Source organism: Impatiens glandulifera, chromosome 1 (genome assembly GCF_907164915.1).
Source record: "Impatiens glandulifera chromosome 1, dImpGla2.1, whole genome shotgun sequence".
Classification (NCBI taxonomy): domain Eukaryota; kingdom Viridiplantae; phylum Streptophyta; class Magnoliopsida; order Ericales; family Balsaminaceae; genus Impatiens; species Impatiens glandulifera.
The window spans coordinates 138998684-139023528 of record NC_061862.1 but is presented as its reverse complement, the minus strand read 5'-3'; the positions used below and the strand labels follow the sequence as shown (position 1 = coordinate 139023528).

The 24845-nt window shown below is 37.1% G+C and overlaps 1 protein-coding gene across 1 annotated transcript in view; it reads left to right on the top strand.

Annotated features, from left to right (window-relative positions):
* Positions 1–2389: 2389 nt before the first annotated feature.
* LOC124945160 (heat shock cognate 70 kDa protein-like) overlaps positions 2390–24845 on the top strand; it is an 81376-nt gene continuing 58920 nt past the window's right edge. Inside the window, exons 1-3 of the mRNA XM_047485550.1 lie at positions 2390–2609; positions 2682–4097; positions 15862–15865. Coding sequence (XP_047341506.1) covers positions 2390–2609; positions 2682–4097; positions 15862–15865 — 1640 coding nt within the window. The remainder of the gene's footprint in view (positions 2610–2681; positions 4098–15861; positions 15866–24845) is intronic.

The following is a 24845-nucleotide window of genomic DNA, read 5'->3' as shown; positions in this document are numbered from 1 at the left end:
GAATTACTTTTGATAGTGTATGTATTGTTTTTTTGGCACTTCATAAACTCCCTCATTATTTCCACAGACCAGCTAACTATCTTCTTGCGTTCCTCCTGTTTTTTATAAGTTTCAATCCTAAAGATAGTGAATATTGAGTTTGACAGTAGTTTGATGTGTTTTATCCTTACTAAGCACAATCTCTCATTCCTTTGTTTGGAACAACAATTTCGTAATTTAATTTTTGAGTCCGTAGAGATTTTCTCTTTCATTGTATCCAACCTGCCATACGACCGAAAGCAATCGATGACCGAGAGCAATCATGACCCAAGCGACATGTTCTCAAACAACCCTAGCGACCGTATTTCTGATTTCTCGACCCAAGATTCGCGACACAAATGAACAATTTCCAAACGAATGTGTCTAACGTGTCGTTCATGCCGATCGTTCCGAATGTACCAACGATCGTGACTCCGATTATGTTTCCCGTAACCTATGACAAAATCAAACAACCGAATTTTGCTTGACCGTTCCGACTGTGTCGAACGTGCCAAACGTGTCTACCATGCTGATCGTGCCGAACATGCCAGATATGTCGACGATCGTGATTTCGACGCAATTCTCTCATTAGGTTTCTGCAGAGACTTTTTTTTTATGTTTAACGAGATTTTTTTTTTATAAAATTAAGGAACTTCATCCATTTTCAATTTATCATTTGTTGTTGTTCTTTTCTTGTTACAGAATAAATCAAAAAAATTTCCTCAAATTGATGCAAATTCATCTACAATATTATATTGAAGATACAAATATAACTTTTATTTTCATATAACATTTAGTCCCCAAATTAAACGGAACTTTTAGTCCATCCATTCCATGCATTCTAATTGAAAAGGTTTGATTAGTGAAAGTACATTAATTATTGTCTATGAATTGAGAGATATTATAAAATATTAATCTTCTAATGTATGATTGATTCTTTTTATGGTCTTAAGTAATTTAAAGTGATTTGAGTCATTGTAGAAAATTAGAAATCCTAAATTTGTCATGTAAGCACCCATCCATCCAACTTTGTCGAATGAATTGATAATTGTTTTCCACGATTTAATCCAATTTTGTGTTTTCTTTCTAAGTGATAAATTTCTAGTATATAAAAAACAATAATGTTATCCAATTTTGTGTTTTCTTTCTAAGTGATAAGTTTCTAGTATATAAAAATAATCATGTTAATAACAAATTAATTTGGAAGAGCATTTGATAGAGTCGTCATAAATATTATTTGAGTTTATTGGAACAAGTTAATTTATTAACAAGGAGTAATAGGAGAGAGAAATTGAAAAAAAAAAAAAAGTGTGAGCAGAGAAAGAAATAGATTTTTTTTTTAGATTTTCAGTCAATGTGCCGCTTATCATTTCCTTTTCCAATTTCCATCTTCCTGTCATTTCTCTTTAATAATATATACTTTTTGATATTATTTATTTAATTGAATCAACTATTGTTTACATATTCTAAATTTTGTTTATAAGTTGTTTAATGGATTATAATGCTATAGATATTTGTTGTTTGATCGTCAATGTATTAACAAGTTATAAGTTATAAATTAAGGTTCATCTAAATTACATTATATAGTTTTTTTAATATTTGTTGGTAGACCGATATTACAAATTTTGAGTAAATCGTAAAATAATTTGAAAATTTCAGTTTTAAAAATCATATACAAGTGTAAGATAATTTATATATATTCTTTCTTGTTTTGGTATGGATTAGATGAAATACTTACATTAACAAGTTATTAAAGCTGTTGTGAAATTTCCTAGAAAAGATTGAACTGAAGTCTTTTTTATATGAACAAAGTTCATGGTAATAGGAAAATGAAGAGTTAAGAAGATGAAAAGAATGAAAGAATTTATTGTGCAACTAAAATCTTTAAAATTGTATATTAAAAATTGATTTACATTGTTATCTATGTACTAATATCAGATAATTAAATGAAATCCATTATTTATTTACTCTCTCTTCCAAAATCCGGAGATGTTTTTTTTCAATATTTTAGCGACGCTTATTTGTGCCGCAATTTATGCGCCGGAATAAGTTAAAAATTGTTTTGTAGGCATTATTTCCAACGTTTAACTCTTTTACCGAAAACTTTTTGTATATGTATGGGGTAGAAAAACAAGATATGAATAAAGTTGAGCATTCAATTCAAGGCAATGTGCGTGATACTTTGCATTCGGCTACAACTAATCATATTCTCTGCTAATAATAATCAAGGGCAGTGTTTTGAGAATTGTGCTAGAGTTAATCCAATTTTCTAGAACTATATTTATTCTTGGGGATACCAAAGGACAAGAATCAGCAAAATAAAAACAGTACCGGTCATCATTGTTGTTGAGTTAGATTCATTTCATATACAATGTCAGAGAAAGGGAAATGGAAAGGACCGGCGATCGGAATTGATTTGGGAACAACATATTCATGTGTTGGAGTATGGAAGCACGACCATGTTGAAATCATAGTCAATGATCAAGGAAACAGAACAACGCCTTCCTATGTTGCATTCACGGATAAAGAGCGGCTGATAGGTGATCCAGCTAAGAATGGGGTTTGTATCAACTCCTTGAACACTGTTTTTGGTAAGTTTCTGCTCAAAGTTATATCATTCTTTTACTTTTAATATAATTTTCAAATAATATTTTATGATTCAGATGCGAAGAGATTGATTGGTAGAAGGTTCAGTGATCCTTTGGTGCAAAGTGACATCAAAACCTGGCCATTCAAGGTGATTTCCGGGTTAAACGACAAACCAATGATTGTTGTCAACTACAAGGGTGAGGAGAAGCAGTTCTGTGCAGAGGAAATCTCTTCCATGGTTCTAACGAAGATGAAGGAGATTGCCGAGTCCTATTTGGGAATCCCCGTGAAAAATGCTGTCATTACAGTCCCGTCCTACTTCAACGACTCTCAAAGACAAGCGACCAAAGACGCTGGCATAATTGCGGGTTTGAACGTGATGCGTATCATCATTGAACCAACTGCTGCTGCGATTGCCTATGGTCTAGACAAGATAGAAAGTAATGTGGGGGAGAAGAATGTCCTCATTTTCGACCTTGGAGGGGGAACCTTTGATGTCTCTCTGTTGACCATTAAAGATACTGTCTTTGAAGTGAAGGCTACAGCTGGTGATACCCATTTGGGAGGAGAGGATTTTGATAACATAATGGTGAATCATTTTGTTCAGGAATTCAAACGGAAAAACAAAAAGGACATAAGTGAAAACCCCCGTGCCTTGAGAAGATTGAGGTCGGCTTGTGAGAGGGCTAAAAGGGATCTTTCATATACTGTCCAGACGACTTTAGAGATTGATTATCTCTTAGACGGTGTTGACTTTTATTTTAACTTAACCCAAGTCATGTTTGAGGAGAAAAACATGGATCTATTTAGTAAGTGTATGGAGTGTGTTGAGAAATGTTTGAAGGATGCGAAGATGGAGAAGAGCAACGTGGATGATGTTGTACTGGTTGGTGGGTCTACAAGAATTCCGAAAGTGCAGCAGCTTCTTCAGGAGTTCTTCAATGGAAAGGAACTCTGTAAAAACCTCAACCCTGATGAGGCTGTTGCCTATGGTGCTGCAGTTCAAGCTGCCCTTTTGATTGGTGAGGATTGTGAGAAAGTTCAAGATCTGGTGCTTCTTGATGTCATTCCCCTCTCTCTTGGAATCGAGACAGCTGGAGGCATCATGACAGTCTTGATTCCTAGGAACACTACCATTCCCACAAAGTTCGAGAAAGTCTGCACTACAGGTTCTGACAACCAATCGAGTGTTTTGATTCAAGTTTACGAGGGGGAGAGATCCATGACAATAGACAATAACTTTCTAGGAGAATTTGAGCTGTCTGGAATTCCCCCTGCGCCGAGGTATGTTCCTCAAATCATGGTATGTTTTGATATCGACGCGAACGGGATCTTGAACATTTCAGCAGAGGAAAAGACAACAGGGGAGAGTAATATGATAACGTTAACAAATGAGAAATGGAGGTTAACGAAGGAAGATATAGATAAGATGATAGAAGATGCGGAGAAGTATAGAGAAGAGGATGAGAAGCATAAGTTTGAAGTGGAAAGTAGGAATTCCATGGTGAGGGGTCCTGTCACTCGGCAAAGAAATATGAAACTTGTCCTAAAATAATACTTCAAAGGACAAACCATTTACAAGAATCTGATTCTTACGACAGCTTGAGTTCACTCAAAAACAAACTAAAGAAAAATCAGTTCAGATCTTCTGCTACCGATTGCCGTGTTCCCCTGTGGCGGACCAATCAGATTGCAGCATTATTATTTTAATAATAAATCAATCTGGGCAGGAGACGGAGGGAGGGAGAATCCGGAATCCGGGTTTAGGCCCGGGTTCACACCAGACGCCGTTAACGGAAGCGCCTGTTAACGCCAGAAAATAATATAATATTAATATGATAAACAGATAAGATATCTTCGCTCAGGGCACCGTGTAAGAGGGGAGGGTGAGATACGATGGGAGCGAAGATCTACACGCCCGTTGCCATGACCTTCATGTAAACCTCCCATACCCACCCATGAGAAGACCGCCTGCCGTTCATGAAAATACACTTACACGTCTATGTAAAGACCAAATTGACAGGGATTTTATATTTACGTTTATTAAATATTAATTTAATTTATTAAAAAACACATGCAGCGATATAATATTCGCTTCAATTTATTCAATCTTTTTTTTTTCAAGGAATTTTTATTTAACTTTTGTATTTAATTTTTTTTGCCTCGAGACTCTCTGGAGCGAAGATATATTTGCTTCAATTAATTTTAATTAAAACCTCATGTAAACCCCCCAACCCACCCATGAGAAGACCGCCTGCCTGCCATGGAAAGACAATTACCCGTTTATGTGAAGACCAAAATGACATGGATTTTATATTTCCATTTATTAAATATTAATTCAATTAATTGAAGATGACATGCAGCAACCGAACAAATCTTCGCCTCAATTACTTAGCTATTTTTTCCCTTTTTTTATTTCATTTTTTTTTGCTGGAGACCCTCATGAGCGAAGATATATTTGCTTAAATTAATTTTAATAAAAACCTCATGTAAAACCCCCCTACCCACCCATGAGAAGACCGCTTGCCTACCATGTAAAGACACTTACACGTCTATGTAAAGACCAAAATGACATGGATTTTATATTTCCGTTTATTAAATATTAATTCAATTAATTGAAGATGACATGCAGCAACCGAACAATTCTTCGCCTCAATTACCGGCTAGATTTTTTTTATATTTTTATTTTTTTTTCGTTTATTAATAAATGTTAATTTAATTAATTTAAAATGACAATCAGTAGACGACCAAATATTCGCTTTAATTTTGTTTTTCGAGTAGACGATTGAAAGCGAAGATTTCTTCTTTTCAAATATTTTTAGCCTGACGTTCATGTAAAACCACCTCCTCTCCCATGAGAAGCCAACTTGCCTGTCATGTAAATTCACTTACCCGTGCATTTACATTCCGCGAATAAATCTTCGCTTCTATGAATAGTTTTTATTTTCCATTTATTTTTATTAATTTTTTATGAATTTACGATATCGAACGAATATTTATTCGCTTCCATGACTAGTTGATATAATTTCAATTTCCCGCTACAAGCCGACTCTCCCTCAATTTCATTTTCCTAAGCAACTGTTCATATTCTTCTCTCTCTATCTCTCGGCGATAATCCAAACACTAAACGTCGAAACCCTATATATTTCGTTTATACTACAAGGATTTCTTCTGAACATGTCGGGTAACCAAGGCAACAACATGGAAGTGGATCATCCCATCGACTCCCGAGAGGTCGTCTTGCAAGTTTGTAGGAGCATAAACGAAAACGAAACAGAACCCACTCCGGCATCCAACGTCAATCCCAGCAATAAACCAGAGAGGTATGTTAATCTTATTATGTTTATACTAATTTTACACATGTTTATTCAATTTATTTCGTATAATACTGATTTATGCTATCCCACCAAAATTAATGACTTCGATGACATATGAAAGGAAGAGGAAGAGAAATCCGAAGACGAATACTAAGTCGTCATCGACTGCTGAATCAGTTTCCACAGTTGCTGTCGAAGCTACTGATGTTGCTGCAGGTACTGATGAGATTTTACCACCACCTTTTCCCCCTAAAAAAAAACAAATGTTATTCCTACCTCCACTCCAACAGTCGATGAAGAGTTACCAGAACCACCCCCAGAAACCACTAATATTTCTCCGTCTACTACCCCATTCGATGAAGAGTTTCCCCCATCTCCCCAAAAAACCAAAACCATCAAGAAACGTAAACTGACATTTCTAACCAGATCATCACCTCATGGCCTCGCTCAACTCATTCCTCAATTGAGCGTAGAACAGAGGGAAGCCGTGAAGGAAATCGGGTTTGGTTCTCTTCTTACAATGGGCGTCTCCAAGTGCCTGGCTCATTTTTCCAGACACGTAATCCAATGTTTTGACCCGGATAAGAGTTCTCTGGTATTGTCCAACGGTGATGAGATCCGTATCGATGAAGATCTCGTACAGCTCGTGATGAACCTCCCTAGAGGGGCAATGAACGTAGTCGAGTCCGTTGGGTTGGACAAGACTAAGGACCCTGATTATTTTAATTTCTTGAGGGATTGGAAGACCAGATGGACCGGGGAAGACTCAAAAGCTCCCGAAACACTTTCTATGATCACCAAGATATTAAGTAACACAAGTGCCGACAACGATTTCAAAATAGACTTCGTTGTCTTTGTTGTCTCTAGTTTTTTATGTCCTGTTCAAAATTCACGAGCCAGGTAAACATGTATTCAAACCTATTATATATCTAATTGTATTTTTGAATACTGACAAATGTATTTTTTTCATTTCAGGTTCAAAATTCTCAAATCCTTAATGGAGGTTGATAACATAAAGGAACTGAACTGGTGCCACTTTACACTACAACGATTAGTTGACAGTGTAAGAAGTTGGAAAGAAAAAGCAAGTAAAGATAAAAATCCATATTTCGATGGACCTATAACCCTTTTATCGGTAAGTATTGTTGCCTCTCTTATATATGATTTATAGATATGTAATATTTTCTAACATGTTTCCCACTCCTTTACTCCAGATTTGCTACCTAGATGGTGTTTTTGTGGAAGGTGAACGTATCCCCTACGAAAGAAAATTTCCAATTATCTCCTGTTGGGATGACGTCACCGTCTTAGAGTTTACCAACTTAGAAGTTCGTGCCGGTGGTTTTGGGCTGGGCAGGGCAAGGGCGCGCCTAACAGTTAAACAACCCGAGAATCCAGTTGACTCGGTTGAACTAGAAGAAGACGATAATGAGGTATGTGGAAACTATAAATTGACTCCCATTGTTCTTTATTATCCTGTTTTCAAGATTAATGATCTCTGTTTTTCATAATGTACAGATGTTGACATCCAAAATCCTGCAAACTTTTAAAGATACAGCCCAACAGCTGAATTACCTATCAGGGGAGTTGGAGAAACGCAACATCGATCCGAAGCCCTTTTTTGAGGCCGGTTTCCTGAACCTCAGAGAGTCTGAAGGCTTCATGAAACACTTGAAGGTGGTGATCGATGGTCCGGTTCATGTAGGTGTGGAAGATCCTACAAGGGATGCACTTGGGGACACTTTACAGTGTGCGGGCTTGAAAGTCAATAGTCCCCGGGTTGATTACACATGTCAGACTGCAGTGGAGGACCATGCAGACAATCCACCAGCACAGGCTGAACTGAATGATTTTGAGGATGCAGTGATGTCAAATCAAGAAAATCCATCAGATCACGTTGAACAGAATGATCTCGATGTTGCCGTTCTGCCCAATGAAGCTCCGTCACCCCCTGTTCAACCGAAATCTGTTGAGGATGTACGTGAGGACATTGAAGATGAATCACTCCTTGTTGAACAGGAAGATGTAGAGGCTGTATTTCAGCCCAGTCAAGCCAAGTCACCCCCTCCTCAGCAGGACGAACATGAGGATTCATTTCTGCCCAACAAAGATGACTCACCCAGTGTTGAACCAACTGATCATGAGGGTGAATGGAAGGAACCGGATGGGGCACACAAAGTGCAGACAACCACTGTTGAAGACGATGATCAAGTTGAAGGGAAGGAACAGGTTGATGAACCAAAATCTCCGCATGAAAATCCAAATGATCAGGGGGTAGTGAAAGAAAATGTTGAGGAACCCCAAGCTCAGTCTGTTGCACCAAGTGATCAGGGTGAAGGCAAGCAACAGGTTGATGAACCCAAATCTCAGCATTTTGAACCAAATGATCATGGTGCAGGGAAGGAAAATGTTGAGGAACCCCAAGCTCAGTTTGTTGCACCAACTGATCAGGGTGAAGGCAAGCAACAGGTTGAGGCTTCTAAGGCCGTTGAATCTTCTGAAGATGAAGATGAAGGTGATGGGGGGGGACGCATCAACATTAAAGAATATCCTAAGAGGAAGATCTCAAAAATTCCTGTGCACCTCCGATCCCCTTACATGCAACAGGTTGCGGATATGTTGGACCACAAAATAACCAACAAGGAACAGAGATTAGCCGATTTTGTGTTTGATGAAGACCTGCCTGGATTGTAAGTTAGTTCGCATTGTTTTAGAAATTTTAAAAATGAAATTAGTTAGTTATGGTCTTCTAAATGAATGTATTTTGCAGTGACGTTCTGTACGAAGGTGCACCTGGTAATATCACCCGTGAATTACTTCGTTCAATGAAAATGGGTCGCGAAATTTCGAGCGAAGTGATTGACGCTTGGTCCATAATTGTGCACTTCAAATACCGTAGGTTGCCAAGGCATGAACCAAGAATAATTTGTTTCTCATCATGTTCACATGTAAGTGCATCTCTTTTTTTTTGCTATGTATCCTTCAATGTTCATGACTTTGATGCTATGCCCTTATTTTGCAGGTTAATATGCAGCATGATGCCACCTTATTTTCCCAATCCATTGAAGAAGACATGAGAAACTACCAAGTCACAAAAGAAGACCTCATCTTCGCTGACGTGGTCTGTACATATCCCTCAATTCAAAGTAAAGAATATGCAATAAAGTAATAAATGTTTGTGTTCTTTTTGCAGATATTCCTACCCGTTGTCGTTTCCCGACATTTCTTCCTTGTTTGTGTGAATATTAAGGAGTCCAAAATCGTTGTACTAGACAACTCCGGCCGTCCTCATGGAATGAAAATTATGGACAAGTATGTCACTTTGAGTAAACAACTCGATTGTTTTGTGAAATTCTTGTTAAGTCAAGGCATGGAAATAATGGCTGCCAAGGTTAAAAAATATAAGGTAACGGCCCCAAAGCTGGACTGGCAAGACAAAACAAACAAGACAGACTGTGGTGTATACTTAATGAGACATATGGAAACATATAGAGGAACGACGAAGAATTGGTCTATTGACATCAACGAAAATAATGTAAGTGTTATACCATATTTTAGTAGATGACATTGAACAATTTTAGATGTTCTTATACTTTCTCTTGTTCTTTTGAAGGCCGAAGAAGCTTTGAGTACGTTGAGGATAAAATATTTATACAGAATTCTTATGTCTGAGCACAATGTCAATAGGTTCAAGTTAAAGACTGCAATTAGATCAAGATATTAGGGATTTGTATGTCTTATACGGAATTATACTTGTACAGTAATTCTTATGTTTACACAGGTCAATTCACATTTTTTTAATGTATGGATGTTTGATAGTGAATTATAAATTATAATGCAATTCAGATCTTAATGTATGGACTGCAATTCAGATGTTAATGTATGGAGTTATAATGTATTGATGTTTGATGTGTCTTCTTGTACCGATTTTTTTAAAATCATAAACGAGGCTATTTTCTTAACTGTGTGTTTTAATATTCTTAATCGAAGATATATTGTCAACATCATGAAACTGAAAAACTTGCAACCGTAATATCTTCTTAACTGAAAATTTTGAAATTCATAAACGAAGATATCTTCTTATGTTCATTTTTGGTGCAATCCATATTTTGGAAATCCGAGACGAAGATATCTTCTTCACTATATGTTTTTAAATTCATAAACGAAGATATCCTCTTAACTGAAAATTTTGAAATTCATAAACGAAGATATCTTCTTATGTTCATTTTTGGTGCAATCCATATTTTTGAAAACCGAGACGAAGATATCTTCTTCACTATATGTTTTTAAATTCATAAACGAAGATATCCTCGCAACTATACATTTTCAAAATCCTAAACGAAGATATCTTCTTATGTTATTTTTTGGTGCAATCCATATTTTTAATATCCGAGACGAAGATATCTTCTTCACTATATGTTTGCCAATTCATAAACGAAAATATCCTCGCAACATGTAATGCCCCTACCTGTGGTATGTATTGATGTCAATTCAAGAATGAAAACTCATTTATTACTTCAACTACTGCTGTATCAAGATCATCACTCTCATACCCTCACTCCCACTCTCACTCTCACTCTCACTCTCACATTACACTCTCACTCCTTCCCAAATCTCTATCTACCGTTGTCTTTCCTTCAGTCATTTAGTGTAAAACTCATAAGATGGATGTAGAGATGGACCCAGACAGGCTGGTTTTATCGCAGCAACAACTGGAGCGATACTTAAGTCTGATCAACGATGACCCTGTCCCTTTTAGTGTCTATCATGTAGATGAAATTCTTCCTCTATTACGAATAAACGTTAACGACGGACTGATGGCCCACATGCAAAGCAGATGGAATACGGACACTCGTTCTTTTATTATTGGGGAAATGCACATATGCCCGACGATAGAGGACTTTGCTTCAATCCTTAGGTGTGGTAGTCTTTCACTCATGATCTTGCCTGTCCATCAAGATCCTCATATGGCCGTCCACATTTGCGACAGCTTCTATGGATGTACAATGTTTGATGCTCTTTTGTTTACCCTCCAACATGGATTTCTGAATATGACAAACATAGACGAGTACATTTGGCGTGTCCAAGGAGCTGAGAGGACCATCAACCACACACAAAGCAAACTGATCATGCTTGTGGTTCTGGCTCATTTTTTTTATGTCCGGCTGCAGGACGCCGGCCTTCGGAAAGGATCCTGCGGGTAGTTCCTGCACTGATGGGAAACGCCCCAAACCTGGCTAGCCTGGTACTTGCTGAGACATTACTTGGTCTTAACGAATTTGTTCCCGAGGAAAACAACTATTCTCGACGTGGATCACCTTTGGTTCTATACCTCTGGTTGTTAGACAAGTTGCATTGGTTGCCCCGTCCTTCAATTCCCTACACTTCCTTTGCCAATCTACAAGTGCAAAGGGTCAATGGACTCGTGCCTCCGAATTTTATTTCGGATATTCACCCAATTAGGTTCATTGTTCCGTGGTATCTGTTTACTGAAATGATGTACGAGATGAGGGGTTCTCCATTCATCATTTTGTTGGGCCTTCAGGGAACTACCTCCTACTGCACAACTGTCATATACAGACAATTTGGCCTACGGAATCCCCTACCTTCAAATGGACACAATCCTCCGGAGGACTTCATGTTTACTCCTCAACATCTTTACTTACAGTACGCATCAATAATTGAAAATTCTTTGACGGTTTTCATCCCCAACCGATGGATCAATGCTGTGAACGAAGCCATTCAGCTATACATTCCACCCGTCATCGAACATGAGGTCGTGTCGCTGACAGGACCGATAGACGAGTCATCCTCTCATGAATCAGACTAGAGCTTCATTTGTATTGTTGAACAGCTATATTGTTGGTTAATCTGTGCAGTACTTATGTAAACGGATTATGGAATGTTTTTGTGTATTCAACAATATTATGAAGTTATGTTTGATTATAGTCTGAAGTTATATTTTACATTATGTAGTTAGTTTATTCTGGAGTGATATAAATCGACTCATTGTCGTTATGTTTGATTCTTTGATTGCAATTTGGATGTCATGATCAATTCAAAGTATAATGTAAAACAACTGATCTGTTCATGTAAACCCCTTAGATTGATCCATCGATTGGTTGTTCGCTTCCTTACACAGTATCTAATCAGTAAATCGAACGGACATTTCTTCGCATGTAAGACCCTTTAAAACGAAGATGATGTCGCCTCCAATCTTTGAAGTTACATATTATTGTTGACACTTTCTTGTCATACTCTAATGAATTTGAAAACGAAGAATCATTCGCCTGTAAGTTTCTATATTAAAAACAACATTGTTACGAAACGAAATACTATTCGCTTTGAGGTCGTCCACATTGAACGAAAATGTATTGAAATTATATTTCATCATTGAAAAAAGAAGTGTGTTATAAAACCCTATAAAGAAATCATTTCATATCTATGGATTACTGTATTAAGCCTGTCATGACATGTCAAATCGGAATAGTGTGCAGTATTGTTGTCACATCACAAAAATAAAAAAATATTATATTTTAATAAAGTTGCAAATTATGTTTTTTTTTCAATTTTTAAACACATGAATTCATCTAATTATAGTTGAAAAGAATCGAACATATATTCGTGTTCAGTGAAAATTACCAATTATGAGCAACTAATATGAAGCGAATAAATCTACGCTTGAAAGAATTCTAAGTTGACGAACATGTGAAACACACAACCCTTACATGAGAATACCCTTTACACCTGATGTAAGTACACCAACGCTTGTATGTGAAGACCAAAATGATGAATGAATGTGGGAGGAAAATACACGCCGCGAATAAATCTTCGCTACAAACAATTTTTCAATTTCTATCCGTTAATCACATTTAATTTTTATTTATAATCATTACACATCGAATCGGACAAAAACTTACATTTAATATATTTAACATTATATGAAATATTAAATTATTCATACATAACAAACATTACATCAGTGTAAACCCCTTATAATGATCCATCGATTGGTTGTTCGCTTCCTTCAAATTATGGCAATGATATGACTTATGGGCAACGTATACTTAGCCAGAAGAGTAGATATGATAATACTTTATTATTTCTAACAAATTCGTTATTTTATTAATGTTTAATGACATGTGCATGAAAATATAAATAACAAATAATTATTATAATTCGACGTACAAATTTTCATTACAAGTTTCATAAACATTTCCCCGTTTCATAAACATTTGTACATTTTAACAATATTCATCTGCATCTCCAGCTTCAAGGCATCTCCATTGAAGCAACCACAGCGGATCTCTCACGCATAACTGGGGTCATACACCTGTTGAGTTATCTCTTGAGATGTTTTCCATCCCAGGGAATCTCCCAAAGCTGGCTCTTCCCACCAGCAGTGTACACGAATGATCTTCATTTGATCGGTAGTTTCTACTTGAGTTACCAAGCATTCGTGGTAACTGAAGATGTTTTCCACCAGTTGATCTTCATTGTACAAGTTTTCCATCACAGAGAATCTCCCAAATGATACATCCCAACAAACTATATGAAAAAAACACACACTCTCAACAACAACGCTCAATAGATATTTCATGCTGCCGACGAAGATTGTTCATGTAATCCCTACATTTATAGCAAACAGAAAATCTGTTTTCTTCATAAAATATTTAGATCTATTGATTCAGAAAAAGTAAATTTCCCGTGATGAAATATCAAATCGGAACAGTGTGTAGTCACTTTGTCACATCATTAAAAAGTAATTTCATTCACGAAAAAGTAATAACACTTAATAATATTAAATAAAAGAAATAATTCAATATTGTCATTCACATTATATTAGATAATAAATTATTTCAACATTAATAAAAATATTTTCATGAATAATTATAAAATTATATTCAATATAATACTATAATAGTATTGCTATATGAACAGGGAAGAGATCTGAGCTAAACTAACTCCATAAGCGAAGAAATCTTCGCCACAATTGTTTTCGACCTGTCCCCCGTGTACACCCCCCATACACAACAATGAGAAGCCCGCTTGTCTGTCATGGAAAGACACTAAACCGTGTATGTGTAGAACAAAATTAAATTTATTTTAAATTTCCCTTTATTTCATATTATATTAAATTATTATAACTGACATTAAGCGAACAAATATTCGCTCAAATGACTTGGCGGATCAGTAGGCAGTCCTTTGTTTTGTCACATCATGCAGAAATTATATGTCATCATTGAAAAAGAAGTGTGTTTTTGTATAAAACCCTATAAAGAAATCATTTCATATCTATGGATTCAGTAAAAGTATTAAGCCTGTCATGACATGTCAAATCGGAACAGTGTGCATTATTGTTGTCACATCACAAAAAGTAAAAAATAGTATATTTTAATAAAGTTGCAAATTATTTTTTTTTTCAAATTTTACACACATGAATTCATCTAATTATAGATGAAAAGAAGCGAACATATATCCGTGTTCAGTGAAAATTGCAAATTATGAGGAACTAATTTGAAGCGAATAAATCTTCGCTTGAATGAATTATAATTTGACGTACATGTGAAACACACAACCCTTACATGAGAAGACACTGTACACCTGATGTAAGTACACCAACGCTTGTATGTGAAGACCAAAATGATGAATGAATGTGGGTGGAAAATACACGCCGCGAATAAATCTTCGCTACAAACCATTTTTCAATTTCTATCCCGTGGATCACATTTCATTTTTATTTATAATTCATTACCGACATATTTTTGTACGGTACATCGTATCTTAAAGTAATCATTACACATCGAATCGGACCAGTCTTCATTATTTTAGATAGGAAACATTATTCATAATTTATATATTGTTAATTAAAAAGTTTAGGGGATGTTTGATCTAATCTTGTTACACTTATTATCGAAACCAAAAATTTATATTAAAAAATGCTGAATACTACGGTCATAAATTAAAAAATTACATTTACTATAATTAACATTATATGAAATATTAAATTATTCATACATAACAAACATTATATTTATTACATCAGTGTCAAAGTAAAATATATATATATTGTCATTTATATTTGAAAAATAAATTAATTAAATTTAATTCACAGCTCAATTAAAAATGAAATTAATACAATGAAGCGCCAAAAACTTTTCCACCTGTCAAGTCAACTGTCACAAAGTCTCAGGCTTTATGACGACGGCCAGTCAATCGCTACCATCGAATCAAATGTCATTCATGTAGATTGGATACGATCTGTTAGATTGGCAGAGCGAAGATTTGTTCGCTTATTCAGCATTGAGAAGCAAATATTTTTTCATTTTGTGGGAATTTTTTTTCAAATAATGTGAAACAAGAAAGACATGTATTAAGCGAAGATATATTCGTACATTGCGGAGTTCTGCACGAATACATCCTCGACTATTGTAGTATGTTACTTTTCATAATGCATAATTACCTTTCACACTTTAAGAGCGAATATCGCTTCGACTCGTACGAAGTTCATGAGAAACTCCTTATTCATGTTTGTGAAAACCGATACGGCCTCATGAAAATACATTCACACTAACAGTGCACTTTGCAAAGTAAAACTGTAAAACATCTGAAGCCCGAATCCGGCCGTCATACACCCAGGTTATTCTACCATCTGACCTAGCGCTGTCGTCTACGGCATTTCGACTACGAATCCATTTCTCTTCCGGTTAGTATCTTCGTCTCCAGCGAAAATGGTAAGAAGTGTTTACGGTTGCATGCTTGTGTCTATTTCGTTTTCTTAGTTTAGGTCGTTCGAATCTAAATGTGACTTTAACATCTCAGAATCAGGATTCCGATATGCAAATAGTTCCATATACTGAATCCACGACTGAAGTGAACACACTAAGGTAATTACGCGAATGTTACAATTGTACAAATTTGACTATATTTGGATTAGGTAAGTAAGCCAATTTGCTAATGATAATGTAGTGTTCAACAAAGGAAACGAAAACCCGATGCATCAGGCACGCCCACGACACCACTGGATATTCTGGCCAACGCGGCGAATGAAGCACTTAGTGAGAACCAGGTTCAGAAGAAAAGAAGAAGGACTCGTGACCCTGATGTCGATTTCAAGAGCAGAACCTCTCCATCGGGCCTTCATCACCTGATTAACAGGTTATCTGAAGAACAGAAGCAGGCTGTGAGGGACATAGGATTTGGTTCCCTTCTGTCACTTGGCATATCGAAATGCCCACTTTAATTCTCACGGTGCATTGTGAGTCTATTCAATCCCAGAAGGAGGAGCATCGTCCTACACAGTGGAGAGGAGATGCAGATTGATGAAGAGGATGTTCAATGTGTGTTGAACATACCCAGAGGTGAATTAGTAGTGGCAGAGTGTTTAGGAAATCACACGGACGACAAGGTGTACAAGGACCATCTCACGGCGTGGAGAAGGAGATGGGGATTCGAGAACAGTGGAGGTCCTTCAACCTACCAAATGCCTGACAAAATTCTACAGAACACAGAAGGAGACAGTAACTTCAAGATGGACTTCGTGGTGTTTGTTGTATCCAGTTTTTTGTGGACATCCCAAAATCCACAGTGCAGGTAAACCCAAAGAACCTAGCATTAATTCTGTGATCTCATTTAGAACTTCAATATCATTTTAAATGGCTTGAGTCACTACTTTTTTATCTTCAGATTCAAAGTACTGAAATCCCTCCAGGATGTATCTAAAATCAAAGACTACAACTGGTGCAAGTTCACGTTAGACGGGCTAGTCGACAGTGTTTATAAGTGGAAAGCAAAGAAGACATCCTATTTCCATGGACCATTAACCTTTCTTTTGGTGAGTGTAGAAATCTATTTGCTGGAGGTTGTACATTCATAATTTTTTGATGACTTTGAACGTAACATTTATTTTTTCATGCTAATGTATCAGTTGTGCTACTTGGACCGTGTGGTTGAGTTCAAGGTAAACAGTCAGATCTCAAGGAGTTTTCCTATTTTAGGATGCTGGGACGAGAAGAAGATGTACGAAAGGGTTGAGTATGAGGCTGCGCAGGGGGGGTTTGGACATGGTAGGGTGGTTGCTCGCATAGCCATTCCGAATGAGCAACCACCGATGCAACAAAATGTGCAGCCAACACCACCACAATCTGTAGATGACCATCCAACTGAGCATGCTCCAATTACACAAAACCTGGCGTCATGTTTGAGGAAGGTTGCGGCCGCTGCCGAAGAATTGGCACAAGGGGCTAAATATCTGAATGAGATGCACCAGATAAACGCCATGGAACTTGTACAGTCTGCATTTGAGCCATTGGCCACGGTGCTAAACTCCAATGCAATCCTGAGGGAAGGCTTACAGCGGAGTCTGTACCAAAAAAAAAGCAGCAGCCCAGAGGAAGTTGCATTAACCACAACACAGAAGCCACCACCCAAGCGAAAGGCAACACCCTTCCTACCAACAACCCTGCCAACACCAATCCAACGGCCCCATCGAACAAGAACACAGTCACCCCCACCACCGAAACGAAGACAAAAGCCAACAACCCACCAACGGCCCCATCCAACAAGAGCACCCTTTCTCCCAACATCCAAAAAAATATCAACGCCGACAACCAAGCCAACACCCATACCCATCCTCTAAACACCCTAGACCACACACAAACCACCCTCACACCAACACCCCAATCCCACAAGAACCCCATTCCACTCAAAACAGATACCAAAACCCCAGCCCCACCCCCTCCAATGGCACAAGCCAAAGCCAACCCCCTTCCTCCAATCAAAACCACACCCCCTCCAATGGCACAATCCAAAGCCAACCCCCTGCCTCCAATCAAAACCACACCCCCTCCAATAGCACAATCCAAAGCCAACCCCCTTCCTCCAATCAAAACAACACCCACTCCAATGGAACAAGCCAAAGCCAACCCACTTCCTCCAATCAAAACCACACCCCCTCCAATGGCACAAGCCAAAGCAAACCCCCTTCCTCCAATCAAAACAACACCCACTCCAATGGCACAATCCAAAGCCAACCCCCTTCCTCCAATCAAAACCACACCCCCTTCAATTGCACAAGCCAAACCCAAAGCCAACCCAATTACTCCAAAAACAGAAACCAACACGAACAGCAGCACTCCAACCACCCCCGCCTTGCCTCCTACACAAATTATCCCAAAAAAAGAGGAAGCAGGACCTTCAAAGGCCTTAAATGTCCAAAGAAAAGCCCCACGAAATTTGAAAACTGATTAGTTAACCGATGTCATCAAAACCGAAACCAACAAAAACTCCCCTTCTTTGGCGATAGTTAAAAAGGAACCTGAAGAATGCATCTCCAGTCTACCACCGCCACTTCAAACGGCCTCTTCTTTGGAGATAGTAAAGAATGAACCTGAAGAAGGCATCTCCAGTCTACTACCGCCACTTCAAACTGGCTCTTCTCGGCCAAACATGCAAACGAAAGAATGGCTTAAAGCATTGGACTTGCCTCCAACTTTGAAAACCCCACATTTCAATAAAATGTTTAGGGATGAAAAGAAACTAACAAACTTTCAGAAGATTTTTGTGGGTTTCGTATTTGCTGGAGGACTTGATCCAAGGTAATGTTTCCTGCAAATGCTTAATTATTCATAAAAAATAGGAATTGTACACCATTTTGAAACATGTTTTGCTGTTTTCATGCAGTGAAATGTTATTTATTGCGGAAAACCTATGTCTACACGTGACGCGCGGGGACATGCTTACAATGGCTGATCAAACCTGGGTAGACAGTATGATTATTGACGTTTGGTCATACATTTTGCACGACCTTTCTAGGAAAAATGTAAAACGTCGTTACAAGAAGATTTTCTACACAACCGTGCTCACCGTAAGTTGTACTAGCACTATTATTTATCAATTATGTTATTCTTGTGAGACTAAAGACTGCTGTAAACAGATTTTTCGTGAAGGTGGGATAACTACCCGAGACAAATTCAATGATAGGTTCTGTCTAGAAGCTCGGGCTTTCCAAATTTCGAAAATGGACCTCATGGAAGTGGACCTCGTAAGTACATCTCTGGGTGTGATACCTTATAATATCATTTACCACTCAGTTCAAATCTAATCTTTTTTAATTCTATCCACAGTTGTTTTTCCCAATCATTGATGACAGACATTTCTACCTGGTTTGCTATAACTTCATACAAAGGCAATTTCAAGTAATTGATAACCGGCAGTCACCTATGCAATCGCCCTTCGAAAGAAGATATAAGAATGCACAAATCTTGGTATGACACTACAATTAAAATTTAAAATAGTTCAATTTTGGAATTCTAGTAGCAATAAAATACATTACATAATGCTGTTCGTAATGATGTATCAGGATGACTACATTCAACAATATATGAACGACGTAGACCCCGTTCTTGCTAAAAAGTATGGCGGTTTGGAAAAGATTTGTTTGAAATTGCCATGGCAAGATTCAAAGAATTACACTGACTGCGGCATTTTTTGCATGAGACACATGGAGACGTATGAAGGTGAGGTGAAGGGGTGGAAAACTGGCTTTGGCGTTAAAAGAAATGTAAGGAACCAAATAAAGACATTGAGGATGGAATATTGTTGGCGTGTCATTGGATCGGAGCTCAACAAGGCCAGGAGCAAGGTCTACAATTTCTGCCGTAAATGGATAAGTCAATGAATTAGGAACTGTATACATATTGTGTAATTAAATTTTACAAAGAATTTTAGTTCACATGAGTACAATAATGTACTCATAGACAGATGGGGTAATTAAACTATTCCTATAATTGTAATGATTTATTGTTACAATAAAGAATATGTTGTGTAATTTCAATTCTCAAAAATTTTTACTTCACATCTTCACACTAATGAACATGTGTACATGCAGATTGTTTTTTATGAAATTTGATTTTCAAACACTTGTTCAATTATGTGTTAAATGAATAAATTAAGTGAAAGAAACATGAGCCGCATAAATATTCGCTTCAAAGACCTTTTCTTCATAAAATATATATGTGAAGCCTCGAATTTCATGAAAGAAATATGAAGAGAATAAATATTCGCCTCATTTAGGCTGAAGCGAATACATATTCGCCTCAAATTATTGTTCATGTAAAGCCACCATCTCATCCATGAGAAGCTGGATGACTTTTCATGTCACTGAACTTACCCCGACATGTAAATACCAGTTTCAACATAAATATCAATTTCATCAAACAAATATAAGGAGAATAAATATTCGCCCGAGACACGTGGTGAGGTTCAAGCGAACACATATTCGCCTCAGTTTTATGTTTCATTTTCTCCATGTGTAACTAAAAGGATACTTATTATTAGTTGACTGGGGGCGAATAAATATTCGATTGATTTGGGTGTTTTTAATTTTTTAGAAATGAATTAGTGTGGTCATTCATTTGGTATTTCATAAAACTTCGCATGCATACATTCGACCTTATTCTTGGTTTCAAATACAACATACATACAATACTATATACATATCAGATTTCACATGAAACTGGAGTTCGATAGTTGAGATGACAAAAGAACAGTGAACGGAGTATTGGCGTCCATGCTGAAACTTTCGTCCCATTGTTGAGGAGTTGAGAACTGAGGAGTTGTCGTTGGCATTGCACTTGATGGCTGGAAAGGAATATCAAATTTATTTAAAAGTATGTTATTATATGAATATTAATAACACAATTATTAGTAAAGAAGGTAAGTCAGCAATTTCATACCGGAATATGTGATTCACTAGTTATTCTTGTTGATTTTCGTTTTCTTGAGTTCTTCTCCAGTCCACCTTTCCTTCTCTTACCAGACTTTGTTGGCTTCTTAGTTTTCATTCCTTTTGCTTGAACAGGGGCACCCTCGGCAGAACGTGATAAACCGGTTGGTGGAGTTTGCATATTTATACTCTCCTGCAATTTTTTATCCACAAACGTGCACTGGCTCAGCATGATTTCTTTGACATGATTGTAAGTGTCATCTCTTTCGGCTGCCTTGGTAAATAAATGCATGGACAACCCACACAAATCTCTGTATCTTATGTTATGAAGCTCACTCGGATCAACATTAGTACTGTCCACGATTGGATCAGTTCCAAATATTCCATCTTTGGCTGTTCTTGTCCACCTCTTCAATATCAACGCCGGAGGAATCTTCAACACGTCAATCGTTGTGAAAATCTTTAGGATGTGAGCACACAAAATCCCTCCAAATTCAAATTTACAGCAGCTACACTCGATATTCTTATCGTCATTCTTATGAACTGTAACTGTATGAGAGCATCTCCTAGTGTGGGGTGTTACCTTGTATTTTCTGTGTGTGTTGACATCCTCTAACATTTCTACACCACAATCATGCGACATAAACCATTGTTGTTCAAAGCACTTAAAGACCTCTGGGGTGTAAACTTTGCAGGCATCCTTTAAGATCAAAACTGGATAGTTAAGACTTGGTTGGCTGGTAATTGATTTGAAATCAGCCTTCAACACATCATATCTTCTTTCATCGAGTAGTCTTTCAAAGTGTTTGAAAAATTCTAAATACTTGTGTTTGTAGGAGCAGTACCTTTTCAACATACTGTTCATACTCTCACTTCTCTGTGTTGTCGTCATATCAGCACAAAACATTTGTCGTCCATACACTAATGCCCACTTTCGCCTGATGCTAAACATGCGTTTCAACCAATCGTTGTTTTCAAGCCCGTAGTTTGTCAACATTTGATTTCAAGCTTCAACAAACTCTATCTCTTCTTCAAAATCATATATACACGAAGAAAAATCCTTAGAAAAATCTCTGAAATTATGGAACACCGAGCTAAGATGTATGGCTGCATTTTGAAATATGTGCCAAATACAGAGACGATGATTTGTTTCGGGCCATTGAGACGCCAAGGCCTTAGCCATGGCCGCGTCTTGATCTGTAAGAATGGTTTTTGGTTTTTTCCCATGCATAGCTTTGGTGAAAGTCTCAAACAACCAATCAAAAGTCATCGCAGTTTCATCGTATAATAGAGCTGCTCCAAAAAGAATTGATTGTTTGTGATGATTGACACCTACAAAAAGCGCAACTGGATGACCTTCATTATTCTTCTTGTATGTGGTGTCAAAACTGACCACGTCTCCGAAGTATGAATAATCGGACCGCATGTTGGAATCACACCAAAAAATATTCGTTATCAAATCGTCCGCATCAAGTTGAAAAGCATTATAAAAACCAGGATCATTGGATTGTTTTTTCTGCAAATACTCTAATACACCCCCTGTTTCCCCAAAATTACACTCTCTGGTTCTTTTCGTGCGCAGGTAATTTTTGTAATCCTCAGGAAGAAAACCTAGATTCTCCCTTCCACCGATTTGTTTAGACATTAGAGCATGTGATGACTTAGGAGGAATTCCCACGTTAGTGGCCATCTCGATATGTAAGCCTGCAACTGCAGAAATATTCCTATGGCATCTATACAGGTGAGTTTTCTTTGGACTTGCAAGAGTATGACTATGATCACTAATAAAATTTACCACTTGGAACTTTCCATTGTCTGCCCTCTTTATCCTCAATTTCGCTTCACAATAGAACCGAGTCACAAAACGTCTACGTTTCACATAGACATCACGTTTGTCCTTTCCCCGTTCACCCTGTGCACTACAACAAAAAACTCTATCCAGTATTTTACCCTCCTTGTCTACATGTTTTGAACTGCGCCTTATACCAAATCCTATTAGTTTAGCGTATGCTAAGTAGAATACGTAGCCTTCTTCTTCACTCTCAAATTCTCTACCTAAAAGTGGAATTAAGTTGGCTTCGATGTCCTCCAAAGGTTGGCCGTTTCCATCGAAATTCAATTGACGACGACAAGTAGCAGATTCGCTGTTCAGTTTGAACACGTGGAAAATAAAGGTTCAACTAACCAGAACTTGTAGATTATTGGAAAATGAAAACAATATAAGCGAAGAAAGCTTCACTTCAACAGTATGAAGATTGTAATATTAGGCGAATATAGTTTCGCTTTATAAGATATTATCTAATAATATATTAGTGAAGAGATCTTCGCTTACATGTGCACTACAAAAATTGGAGAAGTTAAACAATGTTACCTTAAATCAATAATATCATTCTCATCCATATCATTCTCGCTGATACGTATTCCTTCCTGATAATCAAACAGAACAGAACATTTCATGTCGAGTATTCAAAAAACATAGAAAAGGTTGGGACGAAAAGTAAAGAAGGTATAGATGACATTCAAAAACATACCATTTTATAATTTAGGAAGATGGATTGATATTATAATGAAGTCTCCGGCGAAGGAGAGGTCGATGGTAGACAATGTAGTATAACTCCGGCGAAGAAATGGTCGTACAGTAGAGAGAAAGAAGAGTACAAAGTTGTCTAGCTTAGCAGCATGGCTTGCTGCATGCAACATTTAATGAAAAGGTGGCAGGTGTTAGGTGGCGGTGAGGTGACTTGTTAAAAAAATTATTGCGTTTTAATAATTAAATGACAAAAATTATTATGAAATAAAATTAATAAATCAATCAATCAATCAGTAAGCGAAGATTTATTCACATTATTATTTTGACAATTGTTTTACAAATATTATTTTGACAGTAGTTTAAAAAATATTAATTATTTATCAAATTTATACTTCAAGTTATACAGTATTTCTTAATGTTTCAAGATTTAGTTAAATATAAGGCTCATCTTTTAAAAAAAAACAATTCGAAGAACAAAAAAGATAATTCTGAAATCAAATATGACATTGAATTTTCAAGAATGCAAAATATTCAAATATTAAGTAATAAATTAAACCAACACATGTCTATTACAAAAACAAAGGCTGCAAATCACAAGCAGCAATGGATTCTAGCAAGCTTGTGTGAGGAACACCAAACACATCCAAATATGTCTTCAGAGGATTCTCTGCCTCAAATACCCAAACAAGTTCATTAACATCGTGCCGAGACTTGTCGTATACAACTATAGTTTTGTCGTCCTCGGGCTCGACAAATGGATTCTCCATTTCTTTAGTTGTACCTCCTCCAGCAATTACAAACCCCATAAGATCAAGTTTGTAAGCCGGGATGAATTCCCCTGCAAATATGAAGGTGTAACTGTCGAAGAGTTTCGGCAGCTGAAAGAAAATACAAAACATTATTAGTAATCATGGACAATTGAATATCATATGGAGGAGTAGGAATAAGACAAAACTTACATTGTTCAAATACCGCATTCTGCCAGCTCTTGGACCGCCCACAGTCCCATGATTATCTCGCTGCACCTCGTATGGTTCCTCGTCCACGTAACAGTTAAATCTGATTGATGATTTTATCCCTGTATAAAAGCAATAGGTGTTTTTAGTTTCATATATGTTAAAATGAATATTGAGTTAACAGTAAAGGGTTAAGAATAACAGAGTCTCACAATCAATGGTAAGGACCCAACTCCCGTTCAATATGCCCTTCAATACTTTGATAGTGCGACCGCATCCACCATTAGAATCGGTGGATGCTATGACGTGGGTCACATCGTCTCTCCACCTCATTGACACCGTGGCACCACATGTGTTAGCATATTGTTGCATCAAGTGCTGTTTAAGAACAATCATAAATATTTCAGTTAAACAGGATGAAAACTTAAACAATATGGAAAAAAAAGGGAGAAATGTCACGAAGAGTACTATCTCTTCACTTGTTAATTGATTTGGGCATAAAATCCAGTCTTTGCCAAAGTTTTGGACGGATGCTGAGGCAGTTGCCTGCACGTGCATGAAAAAAAAAAGGTCTTTGTTAGTATGTACTAGGGTTTCATGGAAATAATATCCCAAAACATAACACTAGGTAATTTATCCTCAATAACATTGATTTACAGTGAAGGTGACATTTTGAGAGTAGGGTTTCCTAAAGATTAAAGAGACAACAA